This window comes from Solanum verrucosum, unplaced genomic scaffold, assembly GCF_900185275.1.
Source record: "Solanum verrucosum unplaced genomic scaffold, falcon-dt-bn FXZP01000261.1, whole genome shotgun sequence".
In the NCBI taxonomy this organism is placed as follows: domain Eukaryota; kingdom Viridiplantae; phylum Streptophyta; class Magnoliopsida; order Solanales; family Solanaceae; genus Solanum; species Solanum verrucosum.
The window spans coordinates 5,658,718-5,674,409 of NW_026019969.1; the positions used below are offsets into that span (position 1 = coordinate 5,658,718).

The window sequence follows — 15,692 nt, forward strand, 5'->3', positions numbered from 1 at the left end:
GACTCTATCCAATTATGAAAATGAAACTTGAACTTTATTTATAAGTACAGTAAACAGTAAACGTAATCTACACTATATATACAATGATATCTTGATTGATTAAATATTACAATAATAATAATAATGATGATGATTTTGTTTATCTAAAATGACAGCTTGCCAGATTTGCTTGACTATCACGTTGACATACATATTTTTTTAAAAACGGAGAATACATTGATGCGTTTTATTTTTATTCTATTTTTGTTAGGCCGATTTGGAAAAAAAAAAAAGAGAAAAAAACTTTGCCTAGAACTTTATCATTTAATTAAATAAAATTAGTTTTGTTGAAAATACTAATGAAGTACCAATTGTGTATTTCTTCTTTAAATGAAATAGTTATTTATTTTAATACTGGAGTTGCAATTATGTAATATTTTAATTATATGCAATGACTATTAGAAAACATTAAGCAGATGGGAAGTGGGGTTGGATTGGGCTCGAGGGTGAGGAGGAGATAATGAGCTTGCAGTTAACTTATGAAACTTGGTTTTGAAGCTTTATGTAGTTGTTGAAGAACTAATCATTGAAAGAACTATAAATGAGAATGAGATCTAGCAGTACTCTCAGGGTGAGAGATAAAAATAAATAGTGATGGGATAAGAAAATAGTATTCCAAAATAGCTAATCCGAAGATAACTAATTTTGAGATAGCTTGTTCCCAACCAAATGACCCTATCGTTAACGCCATGGCCAGATTTTGGGAATGAAAATCCGTGCAGCTTTCTTTATAAATACTACTTCGAATTAATGTGATGTTATTATTTGACTTGGCAAAGAGAAGAGTTTAAGAAATGTGAGATATTTGTGTAACTATAAATTATAATCATTTTATTATCGATAATTTTAAAATTAAACTGTTACTTATTAAATATAAAAATAGATCATTCTTTTTTAAATAATTAAAAAGAAAAGTATGTTATGATGTAAATAGAGTAAAAAAAGTGTATATATATATATATATATATGTGTGTGTGTGTGTATAATTCTGTGTATTTAAATGCTAGATTTCCTTGATTATTATTTTTATCACGCTAACCTTCATTTTGTATTTTAAAAATACTATTTGCCTGGTACACGTCTTTATAAGTCAAAACATTTTTTGTTTAAACATGATAAATTACACGTTTAAACATGTTGAAAGCCACCACGTGAAGACTAATGTTGCACACTCCATCCTGTTTACGTACGTTATCTTTTTAGAAACATTAATTTCCATGTGATCATCTGCTCCCTCCGTTTCATTTTATTTGACTTTGTATTTTTTAAAAAATCATTTTATTTGTCTATTTTAGCAAATTAATTGAATTTTATTACTGTTTCTTCATACCATCATTAATAGTATTAAACAATTATATTAAAGATTACTCTCTCCTCCATTCATTTTTTATTTGCCACTTATATTTAGATTCATGAGAGTCAGGTTCAGTGTTTTAAAAAACTTTGTTGGGACTCGCCTCGGGGCTCGTCCTAGGGCGGGGCTCTAGCAAAACGCTCCGAGACTCAAGTGTGGGGCTTAGTTCTGTAAGACTTACGCCCCAAGCGCCCGACTATATGCTTTAAGCACGTCCAATGCCCAACCCTCGAGGCTCGCCTAACAGATCTTACACAAATTATGTGTTAAAATCTTTAGTTAACATTGTTGACCCTCATAATTCATGAATAATTGAATGATACTTAATAATTTTTAATCTTAGAGATAAGAGGATTGAGAATAACTCAAATAACAAGTTTTAGTATCTCATCTTTCCTATTTGGTAACACTGTGAAAGTAATTATATACTCCCTCCATCCCTATTTAGTTGTCCATATTTCCTCTTTTAGTTGTCCCTATTTAGTTGTCCATTTTGACAAATCAAGAAAGGACAACAATTTTTTTTCTATTATACCCTTATTTAAATAAAGTTGTCATAAATAAAGTAAATAAACTTATGAACTTCCTAGCATTGATTAGTTATCTTGAGTGAATTTATTTTGGAATTGTAAATTGTATTATAAGGGTAAAATTGTAACTTCACTAAACTAATTATTGTTACCTTAATCTGTGTGTCATTTCTAAAGTGGACAACTAAATAGGGACGGAGGGAGTATTATGTAACATTTCTTTTAAAAATACGTCGCAAAATTTGCTTTTTCACTTATCATTGGTCTTCATGGTTTTGTCATGTCTCAAAATTATTATATTTTATTTAGCTATTTGAAAGTAATTTTATTTTTAATAACATGATGTAGTGATGTTTTTATTGTAATACCAGTAAGGTTATTAATTATTTTCTTTTAGGGGGGAAAATTGTATAGTATGATAAAAAAAAATACTTTTGAGAAATAATGATTCTTTTATTATTATAAAGTTAAGGTATTAGATTATTTATCCTTGTATAATCATGTTAGAACTTTTATTTTCTATTAGTTTATTTAATCATATTTGTATTTATTTCAAACTATTGATTTATTTTTATAATTTTGTGTTATTATATATTATACTATATTATAAATTAAAAATTTAAAGATTCATAGTGCTTACGCCCCACGTCTCGAAACTTACGCCTCGCCCTATACTAAGTAAAACGCCTCGCTTCACGCTCCCGCCTTTTAAAACACTGGTCAGATTTGACTAATTTTTGAAGCTGAATTGAATTAAATTAATTCACTATTTTAAAATTTTGATATTAAAAAACTATACGAAAAATAATACAAGTTATAACTTTTATTCATATTAATATGATAGAGAAAAATATATACTAAAATTAAAATGTTAGTCAAAGTCTATACAATTTGACTCTCACAAAGTGAAACGTAACAAATGAAGTTGAACGGAGGCAGTAGTAGAAGTCACCTTTTGACTTCTAAAGTGTCATTAATAAAGTTTTTAGTTTAATAAAATGCACCTCTAATAAAAGTTTTCTTAAAAATGGTATCAATTCAACCCGAGTAGAGTAAAATAAAACAAAGTGTACATTCTTTTCCAAGAAAAATGAAGAGTCATTGGTCGCTCCATACATTGAACTTTGCAAAGTAGAAAAAAATAATCCTAAAGTGGGCAGTTTAGTTTAGGTAACATGTCATCGATTAGCCATATTGCCAACAATTTATATGCTGCTTGTGTCAAATGAACTCCATTCCAATTTATGTAAGTAGCAGGGTTACCACATATTGGAACTCCTGGAGCTCCACATATTCTACTTTTATCATAATTATATGATCCTCCTATTCCGCAACATGCTTTCCATAGACAGTATTTGTCAAATCCTGCACATTTCAATCGTGACATGTGATTTTTCGATATATATATATAAATTGTTGAATCCCTTTTACAGAAGGAAAGTATATAACGCATGTTCAAATATATATCATGCATCACATTCTTAACATTTTTTTAAAAATTTCTTTACTAGAATTTCTGGCTCCGCTAATAATGAAGTATGGTTATAATCATAAAATATAAAGAATTACATTTTGAGTACTTACCAAGACTTGTGGCATTTTGCAGAAGCCATACATAACCATTGTAGTAGTCACCATAAATGAGTGTAATGATTGGATACTCTTTCTCCAGTTCTTGAATGGCTTTTTGCAAATGATGATTGTAGAATAATGCCAAGTTATTTAAATCTTTCAAGCAATGGTATTCATCGTATGCAGTTGAATTATTGGTAAAAAATATTGTCAGCAAATTCGGTATACAACCAATTGGAAAATTTCCAGGAATAACAATTCGGACAGCCCCAAAACCAATGACTGTCTGAAAGAAGAAATAACAAATTAATTAGCAAGCCGAAAAAAGGACGATTGATCACAAAAAGTACTAAAATTTATGTAAAACACGTATATCATGCATTTATTGATCTAATTATACAAATATTGATGAGTGGACATAATTTTTAATGTTCGTGAATATAAACACCTTTAGTAAGTTTCGCGTATTAAAAGCATAGGAAATGGAGAAGGAAAAAAAAACATACTTTAACAGCATTGATAATGATCTGAACAACTTCAGGAACCATAGCTCTCAACTCCTCCAACGTTTTACCTTGCAATAAACCATAATTAAACTCATTTCCTCCTATTTCTCCAACCAGGAAAAGTGCATTCTTTAGGTATTTCGAGCAATCTAGCATATAAAAGGAACAAGGAAAGTAAATTAGAAAAAAAAAAAAAACTTTATATAGTAATTAATTATAATTCCTTTTAAATGTAATTACCAGTAGAGCAAGTGGATTTGAAATGAGTAAACATCCAATCAAGTTGCACATTTAATGAACTAATGGTAATCAGTGAATTAGAATTTATCTTCTTATCTATCAGGATTTCTGCTGGTAAAGCAGTAGCTCCAGCTACTGCAAAATTTGCTCCATGTGTAAAATTTCCATTTTGATCCTTGTAGGGATTTAGCAGAGGAAGACCACATCCCAGTGCTGTATAACAACATATCATTAAAAAAAGCATTTTAAATGATATAACGGGTAAAGTTCAATGACTTTAACGATACAAAATGTAGTTTTGTGACTTTACTGATACAGATGAATGAGCAAACCATCAGAAAAGTTTGGAAAATCATAGAGAATGTTGAAGTTGTGTACCTATGAAATCGATCATGAGCAAACCATCAGAACATCGTCCAGTTGATTTATTCTGAGGAAAGTGTTGACCATAAGGAAGTTTTGCAAATGGGGAGAAAGCTCCAAGGAAGCTCTCTCTGATGAAGTTTCCAGTATCAGAAAGTGAGTCACCCAACTGATATATTTTGTCAAATTTGCATTTCATCAATGAAGGAACTTCAAGCATTACCTGAGCATCACTCTTCAGAAGAACCAAGAAACTGATGATGGAAAGAACTTGTAAGAGATCAAGCATCTTAATGGTCAATAACATAATCAATTAGTAAAGAATTATGTGCCTAATTATACCTGCTACATTATATTTATGTTATGTTGAGTGAGATGAGCATACTGCTAAATTCTTGTTTAGGTGACCAACTCTTTTATTGTTCCATCCTTGTCTGTTTTTCTTGAGCCCAGACTTGAGGAACTTTTTTGTATTTTCAGTATTATTTGACCATGTTTGACAAACTATATTGAAAATTTCAAAAATGCAGTTCCACAGGTAGGAGTACTCATGCACATAGCATTAAATGGAAATTACAACGATTTTATTGATCAAAATGTCAGAACTACTATGGTGCACAGCTGGGCTGTTTTCGACAAGCATTAGAGCTCTTATTTTCAGACTCGTTCCCTCAGAGTCAACTTCTTTTACAGTGTTAAAGGATAAACTTCAGTACAAAGCACCAAAAGAGTGAACATTTTGACATCCAGAACTAACGATGACATGAACTACTACTATTGTACAACAACACCTGTAAACAAACTGGAGCAAGGAGATGACTGACTTAAAGTACGGTATGCACATCATGGTGGTTCCAGCCATGCAGTGTGACCCGAGGAGTGACACCAGGAGGTACTTCGAAGGAAATGGTCACTGTCATCACTTCACCAGGTACCAGTGAAAAATAGTTGTCGGAGTAATGAACAGGAAGGATACGTGTGTCTTCACCTTTCTTGTTTTCCTCCTTTGAAGCATGAACAGAGAAATGAAGAAAGAAAGCAACTCCTTTCCCTGTTCCATTAACTTCAGAAACCTTGGCCTTGTTGTGCTCCCTTGAAAAGTTCCTCCTAATCTTCTCGTATAAACTGATTTCATGTTTCTCCCCATCCAAAAGGTCAAAAGATTCTGATGAAGCCAATTCATCACAGCTGCCGTTTCTTCTGATAAAGTTATTTCTATACAGTGGAGCGTTAGAATCTGGCTTCTTTGATGTGTTCTGAATATGCATGCGCATTTCATAGCTCGACCCTTTTATAAAGGTTAGAGAAGTTATCTTGAGGGGTGGTCTTCTCTCCCTGAATGGTTCCAAAAGCTTGTAATCACCACCAGTTAGGTGCAACCAGTAAAAATTCCTCGAGTATATGCGATTATCGAACACATCATAGAGTTTGAGAAGAAGAAAGTAAACTGGCTTTGGATTCTTTGACTTCGGATACTTCATCTCAAACGTAGATATAGCTTTTTTGGGTGGCACAGTAAGTTTTTCAGAGGTTTTGTAGTATGGACATTCGCCTTCCAAATCCCAAACTGAGGCTTCTATAGCAACGTTAGAAAGTTCCTCTGACGTAGTGTTCACTACCTACAGACAGTAAAATAATCATGAAAACAGTAAAATTCCGCCAAATCTTATGCTAGTTCCTGCATTATCAATTTTTTGGATGCAAAAGTTGCACATTTAAGTCTAGGTGATATGGAAGAAGTAATACCTACTACATTTATTTCCCTATCTGAAAAGGCAAGCAGAAGGAGAAGTTCCAAAAAGATAAAAAAAAAGTCTGATCAATGCCACAGACTTCAGGTTCTGAATTCTAGCCTCCAATATTTATTATAAAAGTTCAAGTATATCCACTTCCTATTATTTAAGCCAAAGTATCAGACTTATCCTCTAATAATGCTAGACAAATGATTACCTCTACAGAATATGTTGCCAGATTAAGCTGAACATGAATTGGTTCTGCTGCAGAGCGGCAGCCATAGAATCCTGCTGTTTGGTCGAGGAGATGATCATAAAACTGGCCTCTTAGACCAGTCCATGGGTTTTGAGTTTTCCATATCAAAACACCTGTATATTTGCTCCACATTTGGGAAGTGTAGCCTTCTAAAAGAGCTCTGTACTGAACATAGTTAACAAGCTGTGCCTGTATATGATTTATTTACAGAATAAGTCAAACGCAGAAACAATGAAAAATAGTTTGCAAATCAATGAAACATTCCACTCACCTTCAGACAAAAATCATCCAGATCTTTTGGTTTCCCATATGATAATATCTGGTCATGAACCTTTTCTGGTTTGGAATAGGGAATGTATTTATGATAAGTCCATATAGGATTGGGAACTTCTTCAATGTAGCCATTTGATAATTTTTTGAACAGAGGAATTTGCCACCCTTCTGGAGGCATAGTTGCTCTGATAGTAGCCGCTACTGGCATCCCCACGTTACCGACCTCGGGATTAAAGCCATACTGGTAGTAGTCATGCTTGAAGAAGTCCTCGGGGTTCTGAATTTCGTAAGGACCATCGCTGAAGTCCCCTTTCCCATCTGCAAACCCATCCCACATAGACCCTTGAACGTAAACTCTAGTACCATCTAGATATTGACTTGGGTCCTTTATCACAGGAGTAATTGTTGAGGTGCCACTGTTGTTTGAATTCATATAATATGGATGGAGTTGTAGATCATTCTTCAAAGCAGAATTGATGTCAGGTGGTGGAACTTGTTCATTTCCCCCAACCCACAAGGCAAGACTAGGATGGTTCCTCAAAAGCTTAATGGTATCTCTTGCACATAGCAAGAAAAGATCATGGTCAAGTGGGCCATCTGGGTTTGACACAGGGTCACCTCGTCCATCACAGTCTCCGGTAATCCAGAACTCTTGCCAAACCTGCCAAAGAATGAGATATTCACACTGTGATCCTCTTTTATTCTACAGGGAGCTAATTTATAAATGCACTTCATCTCCAAGTAACTCTACTTATAACATTTTAAATTGTATTTGAAGCAGATGCCAATTTTATGTGTCTATCCATGGACTGTTGCATGGAACTCCACACACTGAATAGAAGTAGCAACTTTCTATAGTAAAAGCAAATAATCAGTGCAAGATTCTGCGAGAACCAAATTATATATACTCTGTACATGAAGACCAATGAATGCCTCTGCTCTAAAGAGTCCAATTAAGTATGTAGCTTCATCAGCGTAGCAAGATATGTGGACATCCACAACAAATGTTGTAATAATCACCATCGCCAAAAAAAAATAAAAAAATGTCATAATAGTTGCCAACAAAACCATCCAGATATTTTATCTCTGAGTCAAGTTACCCTTTAGAAACGATAAAGCAAGTCGGCTTCTGTTTCACTTTCAAGTTTCAATCCGTATGATCTAGAAATTCAAAGGAAGCTGACACAGGCATACGAAGCAGGGTAAAGAGGAGCGCTCTACAGCTTAAAATTTAGATAAACATAAACTCAAGAGGGGGCTTACTGAGGAATGCTCTGATTCCATTGCCTTATAGGAGAGGTCTATTCAGGAGAACAATGAAAATATGGGAGAGTTCTATGGCATTTTAGTACACCTATGACACATGCTATTTGTGAAAAATCCTTTATCTTGTCTAGATCTTCTACCTTTTCTTGTTTCTTTATTTTGATAAGGAGATTTTCTACCTTTTATATAACAATCATATAGAGAGTGATTCACGCTCACATCAATAAAGTTGTTCCTTAAGACATTGGCATCTGGTTCTGTAATCAAGAGGTCACCTTTCCAACTACACAAATTAGAACATGCACACACAAGCCAGAGCACATCAACACGTAAATAACAAGTTAGAACCCACAAACACAGAGAGGTGGGGTTAGAAGTGATTGTTCTCACCAGTAAACCATACAAGTCACAATAATGATAAAACTCAGGTCTCTCAGCCAGTCCCCCACCCCAACAACGCATCATGTTGAAGTTCATATCAGCATGGAATCTGATATCTGTCTTGTATCTTTCCTTTGAAAGCCGCAATAATCCATCTGAGAGGATCCAATTACCCCCACGAATGAATATTGGCTGATCATTTACCTTAAAGAGCCTGTCATGAAAACAAAGCCAAAAGAAAGACCATTATATTAACGGACGAGACAAATTTCTCTGGAGAAGATAAAGGGAGGAGATTTACCTTCCACCTGTGACACTATCTATATGACTCTCAATTTTGCGAAAGCCAAAATGATGACTCCATGTATCCGATTCTCCATAACCTTTCACATTAACAGTTATCTCGACATTGTACAGATGTTGCTTTCCCATGCCATTAGGCCACCATAAATTGGGTTTATAGAAATAAAGCTGCAATGGGAAGATTTAATCCACTTAGACTATAAGCTTTTCATTTAGTTCTCCTTTTAACAGAATAAACCTGAGATAAGTTGACGAGCAGTACAATGGAGAAGACTGATTTTCAAACAAATAGTTAATTCAGCAAAGGCAACAACAACAACAACAACAACATACCCAGTGGAATCCCACTAAGTGGGGTCTGGGGAGGGTAGAGTGTACGCAGACCTTGCCACTACCTCGTGGAGGTAGAGAGGCTGTTTCCGAAAGACCCTCAGCTCAAGTACACCAAAACCAAGTTAAAGGCGAGGAGAGCAGAACAAGGAGGCACAATGAATAGATACACCCAGAAAAGACAAACATCTAAAAACCAACAACAAAAATAACGAACTTCATATAGAGTGGAGTACTCGATTTAGAGCATGTGCTAATTCAGCACTTGAACTGGATCAAACATCCAAACAGGATTTGTTTTTCATGAGGCACTTTATTGTCCTGTTTCATTACACCATTGTTCACCAACTTCAAAGAGTGAATAAAAGACAACGTTCTAAGAACAGAAACGTGAGAAAAACTTGCAAAGTTTAGACAATCCTTGGTCAAACCAACATCCTCATTGTAATTGGTATTAAGATAAATCGTAACAAGTTATTGGATTACCATCTCAAGCATATTCTCTCAGTACTGTATAACTCTATGATTTATTCAACTGGAAGAAATATTGGAGGTAACACTGAAACTCAGTAACAGAAACTTTCACAGCCCCTCCCACATGGATTATTATCCAGATCACCAAGGAAAGCATCCAGTAGACTAAAGCCAGAGGGTGTGCAACCATCACTTGGATTTTTTACAAATATGCCAACATAAACTGGTGAATTGCATTCTTTTAAAATAGTACTATAAGACCTTAACTAGGAAGTGCACTGTACCGTGTCCTACTCATGATTTTCTCAACCATAGACCAAATTCGGCCATTAAAAAGTGACTTTGTATACAAGCTTGAGACACTACAAGATGTTTTATAGGACTGGAATTAGAATTTATATCTCCACAACATTTTTTATACTATTTTTATGAAAAGGATGAAGAAATACATATATCAATATTACTATTAGAATCAAAGAAAAAAAGAAAGTAACAAAACAAAAGAGAGAGAGAAGAAACTAACTTGAGGAAATGTGTAATGAATGGTTGCACCCGCAGAAATAGACACATGCTGTGTCTCAAGATGCTCAACTAAGAAAGTACCGTCTTGGAGTTCAGTTGACACTTGGATGTTCAGCGAGCATTCAGCTACCAAGGCATTTTTGTTGACCAACTCTACCGTAGAATGCAAATATACTCTCTTGTAGCCATCAAAAAAAGACGAGGCCAAGTGGGGATCTACTATTTTCACTGGCTGCACCAGAATTGGTATTTAATCTGAATCAGGAACTATATATTAACCACGACAGGTAAAACTCAGCACATAATATCTCAGAGCTACGGATTTGATGGCGTTTGTAGACAAATTCTAAAAGACGCAACATAACATCACAAAACAAAAAACAAAAAAAGAGAGAGGATAGGTAAAGTTGACCACTAACACCCAAAATTGTACACACAAATAGTTGAAAACAGTTTTCTGGTTGAAAGTACACAGGTCTAAAAAGCGAAGTTCACAACAGAACCATAAGAATTTCCAATGACTATTCAAAGAAACAGACTAAAGATTCATGAGCCAGAACTAAATTTTGATTGAAATCTTACCCCTGTAACAGTAATGGATACCTCATCCCAGATACCAGTGTTCCTATCCCTGTAATAATGTGAATATCACACAACATTAACATTTACAGTGAAACAATCCTGCTTAATTTTGTTTCAGAAATACTGCACTTGGCAATAGTTGTTGTGAATTTATTCAATCCAAGAAATCGGGAGGAACAATATCAATGCAAACACTCAAATAAGAGTTTTGGACTTCATATTTAATGAAATAAATTTATAAGATGATAAGGTCATTGCATACTTTTTAGAACAAAATTTCTCCACCTTAACTTCTTGGGAGGTTTATAAAACAATATTTTTTGGTGGGGCCTGAAAACTACAGTTTATATGCAAGTTATTCATATGAATATTTCATTGAAAGTTGCTGAACAAAGAGTCCATCGACCCTAAATCTACAGAAATTTTAGAAAGACGAAAAATTGAAATTGTGCACTATATAATTGGTTAATAAACTCTTCGAAAGAGGAGAAAGGAAAGTCCAGGTTTATTTGAATCTGAGTTCAATACAGAGATTTGGCAATTTTTATGATTGAGATCAGTTGATCAAATTTATAGCACAAAAAACATATCCCAGACGCAAATTTCTAAACATTATATATGTAAAAACATCTTGGGTAGGTTTCTCTACTTTTTGGTATAACGCTGATACACTGAAAGGAAGGTTTTTCCACATCAACCTACTGAATCCCTTCACCTTTTTTCTAAGCTGTCACCCGCTATGTTTAAACTCAAATATGCAAAGATGAGGTTATTTATGTAAAAATGCAGGCTAAAATCTCATAAATGCTATGTTTCATCTAACTGAGATACTTCTATATATATATATATATATATATATATATATTCATATGGTAATTCCAAATGTCAAAAGAGAAGTGTTACAGTGAAGAAATTGATTAAAAACTAGCTCGGAAACAGTAAATCCGTCCACACCTTATTGGAGTCATCCAATCCCAACCTTCAACATATTGTGCAGCAACATCTTTCCCAATCTAAGATGTGGAGAAGAGAAAATTAGAGCCGGTTCCACACATCATAGAGAAGCATATGTTTTCACTACTGATCTTTTGCAAATGAGACAATGAAACAGGAACACTTTCTGGTTAAAACGAGTTTACTATAAATAACACAACTATTGAGGAAACACAACCAAACTGATTGTATACAAGACATATACCAAAAGAAGAGAACCTACACCAAATTTATGATGTCTAAGTGTTAGTTGGAGCAAGTAATATGAAGTTAAAAGTTAAGATAGTTCTGAAATAACTTCCCCATAGTGAGGGAAGTCATTTTTCCCTTTAGGTGGAAAATATTTTCCTAATCAAACACCAGAAAATGACCTCCTCAAGGAGAACATGATATCCAGCATATATTTTTTGTGTGATTGTATTGATGTCTCCCATGAGAGAATAATCATAATGTGCCCCCAGAAAACACTTCCAAAATGATTTGTCTCAAGTTTAATTTGAAGAATACCTCATGATCACCACCTTGACCACCCCCAGGAGGAATACGCCCTGGATGATCAGGAGGATAGACAAGCACAGCCAGCAGATTCTGACCATCCGGATGCAGAATATCAGTAATATCAATAGAATGCCTCCTAAACATTCCCTTTGGAAGCACCTCCTTGTGCCCATTCAGATAGACTTCAGCAGAATAGTTAATAGCCCGAAAATTAAGATCCACATGTTGATTATTTGACTGAAAAATAATAATTAATCAATTACTTATTAGCGGCAATGAACACAGGGAATAGTTCCAAAATCACAAAGGAAATGAAGAAAGAGTTGTAACATTCACTCGGCAGACTAAATAAATATGCTTGAGCTACTCAATGTGGAGAACATATTAGATAAGAAACAAACACCCATTACAGAAAAGGAGTCACCGAATGAAAATGAGACAGATCAGATACTATGTATACATACCAGCTTACATTCAAAGGTAGTGAAAAACCAGAAAGTGTAGTGTTCCCTCCCTGAATTCGCAATGTCAATAATTGATTCATTTTCCAACCCATAGAAAGGATCAGGAATAAGCTTGTTCTTTAACAGAGTTCCTAAAACACTGCAAAAAGTTGAACTACAAAGTGAAAATATAACAATACAAAGCACCATCTCCACAATGCTTAAATTTAAACATCATATCAAGCCCTTCAAGAAAATGCTATTTATTTTTTTCAGGACACCACTTTCCTCCAGATGTTAGCTACCATACCAAATGGGGGTTATGAAGTTTAAACTACAACACCAAAACTCTTTCAAGTGGTGAATGTGAAGTGACCAAACAAGAATCAAGTCATATCATTACAAAAGATTGTACATCTTTAATTAACTACAAAAGGCATACTAAAGTGAAATAACTAAATCAATTGTTCAAAATCACCCTAACAATTATCATCAAGATTTCAGTCATTTGAGCCCCAAAAAGCAACAATTTTTAAGAGTGAACTTTCACATATTCAAGAAAACCCGTGACCAGATTCCACTGATTTGACTAAAAAGAGAAACATTACGTTCCAGGAACAGCAGCTTCCATCCAAGGAGAGTTAAGAGGTTGTGTTGGAGGTTGAGTAGTAGTGAGCTGTACTCCATTGATTTCAACTTCAGTGGATCGGGCAGCTAACCACCCTTTATCCAACACTGTCTTCACCATTCAAGAAACCCTAAAGAACAACCTTAATCTTCTCTTTTATCACAACACAATGGGGATTCGGAGAAAATGATGATTCCATCATCAGTGCTACTACTTTATGGAAGAGGTTGTTCTTGTCCCATTGTTGACGACTCCACGTGATTTCAAAGAAAATTGGGTCCCGCAATTCTTGTTTGTGGTGGGACCCTCTCAAGCTTGTCTATTTCTTCTTTTTGATTTTTGGATAAATCTCAGTTTGGTATAAGGGGTTGGACGCATCACCTATCCTGTTTTCTTTGAACAACAAAAAAACAACATAACAATGAAATTGATGTGCATAGTTGTTCACTCTATTAAAAAGGAAAAATTACTTAACTATACATCATTTATTATTATATTTTCTAATTTTTCTTATCATTTCAAAAAATATTAAAAATCCCGTTTTTTGCTCCCATCATTCATTTTTCTGGATACATTAATTTGAAATCTCCTACTCATGATTTTCCTTCCTTTTTTCACTCCACAAATCTCTCCACAGTTACTTTCATTAATCTATTTTTTAATTTCAAATCTTTTCTCTTTCCGATTAATGAATTTAATTTTATAATTCATTACATATATTTTCTTTCTTGTTCCACGTTACTGGGGGACATCTTTTATATAATTGTAAGTTTTTTATATCAAAATTTTTAAATTAAGTGAGCGTTTGATAATAGATTTTGTATCAGATTTTAAAAATCTATCCTAAAAAGAAAAAGCTCCAATTTCACTTATAAAATTTCAAGTTTTAAAAATCACAATTTTTAAAACTCAAATTTTTTAGTTTCAAACTTCAAAATCTACGACAAACCAAAGCTCAATACCCATGGATACGTTTTAAACCTTGACTATAGCTCGTTAAAGACTTGCTCATTTGCAAGATTTCCAAATAGTGCATTTCTGAGGAAATTAGTAATGGAAAGTGACCATTCAATAATTTTTTATTATTAGCCTTTAAGGCACGGGAGTTACTCCTCCAGCTAGGAATCCTCCAAAATGCCTTATAAATCCTAACTCCCAAAAATAATGTTATCCCTTCCTTATTTCACTTCACAAATCACTTCCTATTTTTAGTCACACAATCTTAGCAATTATTTTCTCATTCACGTTTAATATTCAAAATCAGTTTCTCAACTGTCAAAACTATTTCAACTTCAATTTAGGTATCTCCTCTCTGTTCATCTTTTGATTTTTCATTTTTTTGTGTTCTTGAAAACGCTGATACATAATTTAATCTTGGATCTTAAATTAATCTTTATTAGTGTTATTACTGATTCGATACATCACTACTACAATCTTTTTTTGTTCTATGCATATGATACTTAATTTTCAATGTATCTAGTTTATTTTGATAAAGGATTGTGTATCAAATTAAGTATTTTGATACATAAATACATAAAAACTGATATTATTATTGTATCTCTCATTCACGTTTAATATTCAAAATCAGTTTCTCAACTGTCAAAACTATTTCAACTTCAATTTAGGTATCTCCTCTCTGTTCATCTTTTGATTTTTCATTTTTTTGTGTTCTTGAAAACGCTGATACATAATTTAATCTTGGATCTTAAATTAATCTTTATTAGTGTTATTACTGATTCGATACATCACTACTACAATCTTTTTTTGTTCTATGCATATGATACTTAATTTTCAATATATCTAGTTTATTTTGATAAAGGATTGTGTATCAAATTAAGTATTTTGATACATAAATACATAAAAACTGATATTATTATTGTATCAAATACATGATTATCAACTACAAAATGATACATTTATATATACATTTTATTTTAGCTTACATACACCTTCTTTCACAATCTTATTGTATCAGATACATTAATATAAACTATAAAATAATACATTATCTAAAAAATGTATCTTAACAACTTGAATTCTTCTACAACTGCATATTTATCTTTCAAGGCAAATAATGTATCTTCTTCCAGAATCATAGACTGAATAAAGATACTCAGATGATGCAACAACCTGTTAACATTAAAGAAATTAGTGAAACATTCCATAAAATAGTTATTTCTATAAATCAATCACAAACAAATACTAATGTATCTAATTAATAGGAGTATAGTACTTATCAATTTATACAAGATAAATAAATACTAATGTATCACGCTTGTATAGTCATATTGAAAACACAAACAAAAAATCAAATTAACAACACAATATATGTAATTTCATACCTCTGATTGTCAGATCTATTTTACGGTGAAATTAAAACTCTTATCTATTTTATACATTACAAAT

The 15,692-nt window shown here is 33.2% G+C and overlaps 2 protein-coding genes across 3 annotated transcripts; both read right to left on the reverse strand.

The window, feature by feature from the left end:
- Window positions 1–3,036: 3,036 nt before the first annotated feature.
- On the reverse strand, window positions 3,037–5,123 carry LOC125816027 (acetylajmalan esterase-like). Of its 2 annotated transcripts, XM_049495622.1 has the most exons (6): window positions 4,947–5,123; window positions 4,620–4,858; window positions 4,242–4,454; window positions 4,002–4,150; window positions 3,508–3,781; window positions 3,037–3,288 (listed from the first exon to the last, which is right to left on the reverse strand). In XM_049495622.1, exons 2-6 carry the CDS (start codon window positions 4,822–4,824, stop codon window positions 3,071–3,073), a joined length of 1,059 nt encoding a protein of 352 aa, XP_049351579.1. In that variant the 5' UTR covers window positions 4,825–4,858; window positions 4,947–5,123; the 3' UTR covers window positions 3,037–3,070. The 2 variants fall into 2 exon arrangements, with proteins under 2 accessions (XP_049351579.1, XP_049351578.1); XM_049495621.1 differs by having other exon boundaries at window positions 4,620–5,123.
- A 43-nt stretch (window positions 5,124–5,166) lies between these two features.
- On the reverse strand, window positions 5,167–13,503 carry LOC125815996 (mannosylglycoprotein endo-beta-mannosidase). Its single transcript, XM_049495577.1, has 11 exons — window positions 13,267–13,503; window positions 12,680–12,818; window positions 12,225–12,452; window positions 11,679–11,737; window positions 10,725–10,773; window positions 10,144–10,374; window positions 8,815–8,984; window positions 8,523–8,727; window positions 6,865–7,527; window positions 6,555–6,782; window positions 5,167–6,223 (listed from the first exon to the last, which is right to left on the reverse strand). The coding sequence occupies exons 1-11, from the start codon at window positions 13,404–13,406 to the stop codon at window positions 5,429–5,431; spliced, it is 2,907 nt and encodes a 968-aa protein (XP_049351534.1). The 5' UTR covers window positions 13,407–13,503; the 3' UTR covers window positions 5,167–5,428.
- Between the last annotated feature and the right edge of the window lie 2,189 nt (window positions 13,504–15,692).

Coding starts and splice junctions, on each gene's coding strand:
- LOC125815996 (XM_049495577.1), bottom strand. CDS start 13,406: ATGGTGAAGACAGTGTTGGATAAAGGGTGGTTAGCTGCCCGATCCACT. Junction 7,528..8,522: donor GTGACTTGTATGGTTTACTG/GTGAGAACAATC, acceptor ATTCTTTGGCAG/GTTTGGCAAGAGTTCTGGAT. Junction 6,224..6,554: donor TGGCAACATATTCTGTAGAG/GTAATCATTTGT, acceptor TACTGTCTGTAG/GTAGTGAACACTACGTCAGA.
- LOC125816027 (XM_049495621.1), bottom strand. CDS start 4,911: ATGTTATTGACCATTAAGATGCTTGATCTCTTACAAGTTCTTTCCATC. Junction 4,455..4,619: donor GCTCATGATCGATTTCATAG/GTACACAACTTC, acceptor GTTGTTATACAG/CACTGGGATGTGGTCTTCCT. Junction 3,289..3,507: donor GCAAAATGCCACAAGTCTTG/GTAAGTACTCAA, acceptor TGAAATGTGCAG/GATTTGACAAATACTGTCTA.